Source organism: Helianthus annuus, chromosome 10 (assembly GCF_002127325.2).
Source record: "Helianthus annuus cultivar XRQ/B chromosome 10, HanXRQr2.0-SUNRISE, whole genome shotgun sequence".
Taxonomy (NCBI): Eukaryota; Viridiplantae; Streptophyta; class Magnoliopsida; order Asterales; family Asteraceae; genus Helianthus; species Helianthus annuus.
Genome location: NC_035442.2, coordinates 110,322,238 through 110,327,157, shown reverse-complemented (window position 1 = coordinate 110,327,157; position 4,920 = coordinate 110,322,238). Strand labels below are relative to the sequence as shown.

The 4,920-nt window shown below is 37.3% G+C and overlaps 1 protein-coding gene across 1 annotated transcript; it reads left to right on the top strand.

The window, feature by feature from the left end:
* Positions 1-374: 374 nt before the first annotated feature.
* LOC110882227 lies at positions 375-1,463 on the top strand. The gene is made up of 4 exons (XM_022130304.2): positions 375-812; positions 896-970; positions 1,121-1,390; positions 1,455-1,463. The coding sequence occupies exons 1-4, from the start codon at positions 375-377 to the stop codon at positions 1,461-1,463; spliced, it is 792 nt and encodes a 263-aa protein (XP_021985996.2).
* The last annotated feature ends 3,457 nt before the right edge of the window (positions 1,464-4,920 follow it).

Sequence of the window (4,920 nt, the reverse complement as noted above, 5' to 3'; positions counted from 1 at the left end):
GTGTAGATGTGGGTGTTGGAGACTTTTCCTCATTTTAAGAATTCAAGGGAATGGTATCAAGGTGAGACGATTCCAAGATTTTTAGGATGGAAAGAAGGCAAGAAGTTTATGAGGAGCAGTGTCGATTCATTGCTACAAACAGCTGCAAACGTAATACATTTTATTTTTAAATATACTAAAAAAAATAAATATACACTTTTTTATTGTTTATATTAATATATATTAATAATTGGGCATATTTTTTAAACATTTTGCAGAAACGTGAATTTAGGCCGTCTTTGGTTATATTGCCAACTCAAAATGAGTTGCAAAGCGCGTGGTATTTGTCTAGTTCAGATTATTTAGACGCTGAACGTCGGATGTATGCCAGTGCAATGCCGGGCGAGAATCCGGTTCAAATTCCCACAGAAATACCCATTCAAATGCCCACAGGATTCACGGGTCAAAATCAACAAGAAATGCAGGCCGCCCCAGGTGTCGTCACACAAGAACAGCTTGCGTCTGTAATGGGGGCTCTGTTTGGTCCCGATGGGACGAATGAAGGTTATAATCCGGCAACGGATCGAGATGAGATTCCACAACAGAATTTTGTTCCCCCTCCGTCCCCGTTTCGATCAAATTACGAGAATGACCTGATTTCACAGTTTAAATCAGTCTTGGACGAGAGGCTGCTCGAGAACAACCGGAGACTTACCAATATGTTCATGGGAGAGTTTTCGCAATCATATCGATGTTCTCCAAAGCAAAAAACGGTCAGGACTCCGGTGACCGTACGAACACCAAAAGAAGAGGCACACACTCAGAGTGATAATGTAAGGTGTTTTATGAATAATTTTTTTTATAATAACAATATCCACCAATAACTGTTAATTTACCTGTCATGCTTTTCTTGTAGGCTGTTGCCGATTCATTTATCAATTACGATAATGCCTACCACGTCTCTATGAGCCCGATGGTGAATGAAGATTTTGTAAGTTTTTCCAATCTATATATTTTAATTACTTATCATTTTTTTATTACTAGTATAAATTTAAAAAAATTAAGTATAAATTGTGTAAATGAAAGTTAATGAAATTATTTTTTAGAAAGTTAAATTAATACATATATACAATATTTGTAGAATGAGGATCCTGAAATAATCAAACTGAGACGATCCGAAAGGCTTGTAAAGCCCGCAGCAGCTGTGCTATCCCCGTATGTGGCTTACAAAAGATTGAAAGATAGAAAAACCAAAAGGTTAAGAAACGAGGATAGACAAATTGAATTCATCAAGCACTGGTATCCAAATTGTGGCAGTAAACATCTTTCCCTACTAGCGGGGAATTCTGTCGGTCCAAATTTTTGGGAGTCATTGCTGGGCATGGACTGTCGCGGCTGGTTAAGCGATGATGTAAGTAATAAAAAAATAAATAATTTATATTTTTTTTTGTATATTGTATTCAAATTAACTTTAGAATGTTTAACATCATATATTTGGGTGGATGATCCACATGTATCATTCAAGAAATGAAAGTGATCGGTGGAGTATTCTACCCCCATATTTTCAAAATTATTTTCGGTACACGGCCGTCGACCATACCTGTAAAGGTTACTTTACTGGGCAGGTTGACCCTTTTCCATCAATACATACTGTTGACGAGGTAATGTTGAACGAACTTATTAATTACTGAATAAATGTATTTCGTATTGAATTAATTTAATATTTTGCTTACTAATTATATAGGTTTACGTACCGTTGTATATAGAAGGTGCTCACTGGTTTTTAGGCGTTTTCAACCTTGTCAATTACACGCTAACGATATACGACAGGTATTAGCCATATTTAACTGATTAGTACTCCAAGATACATGTTACTAACTGTGTTAATTTGTTGCTCTTTTAGCCTTTTAGATGCTATGGAAAAGGAAAGAACGGATGTGGTGTGTCATATAAATTTTGTGTTTGACCACTGGCTACGAACTCATGGTTACAATGCCCACAGACCATTACCGTTAACTTACCCTTTCCGACTTATTTATGCAACCGATGCTCCTCAGCAGTCCGGATTTTTGGGAGACTGTGGGGTTTGGGTTTGCATATTTCTTGATAGGTTGATAAATAAAAAACCGTTGAACGATGATAAAGATACTCAGAAAACAGCGGAACGTATGCGGCGTCAACTTGCTTTACTATTTTATGATTCCGTTTTACAAGATACTACAACTGACAACAACCTTGATGATGGTGATGATCCTGTATTAGAAATGTAATTGTATTTTTTTGGTTTAAAAACATTAAATATTTTTCTACTCGTCTCTATGTGTATATATATATGTGTCACTTCCACCTTTATTACACATGTGATATCCTCCATTACCAATGACAAGTATTCCTCCTTCCGTTTCGATCAATCAACAGAATTGGGATCGCCAATGGTCTCCAAATGTTCTTGAATTTTACTACGATGGGGATACTCCTAGTTGCTATTCTTCTTACACGGGGTTAACACCACTAGGAAAAGATTGGTGGGGGGGACTGCTTGGATTTACTGGAGCATGTTTTATTCAAAAAACGGTACCTTAATAATAAATATTTTCGTAATAAAAATCTGTTTCATTATTTTTGTAATAAATAAATTACCGTTATTTTTTAGCACGTAAAAGCATGGTGTAACAAACTCATGTATGAACGAGAGAATGCAAGGACACTGTCGTCAAACGATTATCGTTGGACAGTTCTACCGCCAAATTTCTTCGACATGTTAAATAAACAAGATATTGATGCAACCAGATACGCAGATGGTTCTACACCAACATATCCTCCATTCTGGGAAATTGATACGGTAGGCTATATCAAATCCCTTTTTTTATTTTATTATATCCGTTTTTTATTAAATAAACAAGATATTGATGCACGACTCTCACTCTTACTCCACACCTATTTAAACACGTCTTGGTTCACTACTCAACTGGCATCCCCCTTTTTTCTACCTCATGGCAAATCAAGAAAACAACATTCATCTACTCTTTCATATCAACGTCAACATTTTCCAACCGGTTAACCACCCAAACCCACCCTCAGATAACCCCGAACCAAACAATTCACAAACTCGTAACCCCCCAAACCCGGTGCAACAGCCAACACATGAAGAACCATTTAGCGGTTTAGGTCAGTGTGAGGCGGTTGATCCGTTACCTAACCCCGATGAACAACAGCGTCCTTTGGACCAGATTATTCCACAAGAAAATTTGCCGGTTACTGCTGACGAAGACTCAGACGAGGAATCTTGTTTCGAAAGGCTGTACGATAAAGTGCGTTTTGAAGCTTATCGTGCGGAAATGGAAAAAGGGGTAGAGTATGATTCTGAAGCGGAAGACCATTCCGGCTATTAGTTAAATGTCAGGGTGTTTTTTTTTTTGAAATAAGAACTTAAACGTGTTTGATGTAATTTTCCCTTTAATTTTTTTGCTAAGAATTTTTGTTTAGGTTTTTTTATTTGCAGCATTGATTTAGAACCTAAGATTATTCACTTTTTGCAGGTATACATTCCTATACCGGACAACGAACAAAATTGGTTGCTTTTTCAAATAAATATAAAGTCACTACAATTAAGAATTTTTTTTGCTAATACTTGTGACACGATTAATTGCGGAGATTCATTTTGCGTGCACAGAAGAGTACATCAAATTGTTCTAGAATTTGAGTCTCTATTTTTGTGGTTTCTCGGACGTATATCGTACTGGCAACAGTCAGAAATAAATGAGACGCGTTCCATGCAAATAGTAGGGGATTTCGTGTGGCCTCCTCAAACAAATCGTATTGGCAGAAATTCAGGAGTCATCATATGTATGCTAATGGAAAAACTTATTTGGAATCGTTCTTTAACATGGACCGAAGGAAACCTTCAGGATGCTTGTTTCAGATACAGACGATACATGGCAGATGAACTCTACACCGGGCGCTTCACACCTGTTAATGTTTAATGGTTCTATGTATGCATGTAATATAAAAAAAATTAATAACATATTTTAATGAAATGATTTTCAATATTAATTATTTGCAACTAAATACACTTACTACGTAACTCGAGAAATTAAATTAAATTTCACAAAATAAATTAATAAAGTATTAAAAGTCTCCCAAGTTGAAAGACGGATATATATAATCAGCAGGAGATTGTGTAAAATGATCAGGATTATCGGTTTCTTTCCCTTTCCCTTTGTCTGGGTCTTTGCGAGTACGAACTTCTGACGGCATGGGCTGCCGACATACATCCCGATGATGACCATATGAGTTACACCGGGAACAATACAGGGGAGTAGGTTCTTCCCCGCAGGATAAGATTCGGTTGTTTTCTCGAGGACGACCAGCCTGGCGTTTTGTCATATGTGGCGGTTGAAGATTAATAAGGTCTTCTGGAGTCTCCCATTCACATCTATGAGGAAGAGGATAAATCGCTTCTTCATAAGTTTTCTTATAGACTTCGTTTGAGTAACACGGGAAGCAATACTTACTGCAATCGGTTTCACCTAAAAATTTTGAAACGGCAATAACATGCCCGCATGGTAAACCAGAAACCTGCCAAACTCGGCAACTACATGTTCCATTAACAAAGTCCACTAAACCCCCCTTTCCACTGTCTGCTACAGAATAACTGTTTAACTCAATCCCAGTACCGTCCATGTTCTAGACCCTTTAATTTTTTAAAAATTTTCTTCTGTGCCCATTGTGTAAGTAAATGTTTTTCATGTATACCTTGCAAACGGCGATCGTAAAACCACTTTTGTACAGATTGCCGGAAGAACTCTAAGAGTTGTGTTACCGGCATTTTACGCGAGTGTCTCGATAAAGCGTTAATAGACTCCGCACTGTTAGATGTCATATAATGATATCGATTGCCTGGACAATGCGCCCTTGCCCATCTACCGAACCCAATACTTG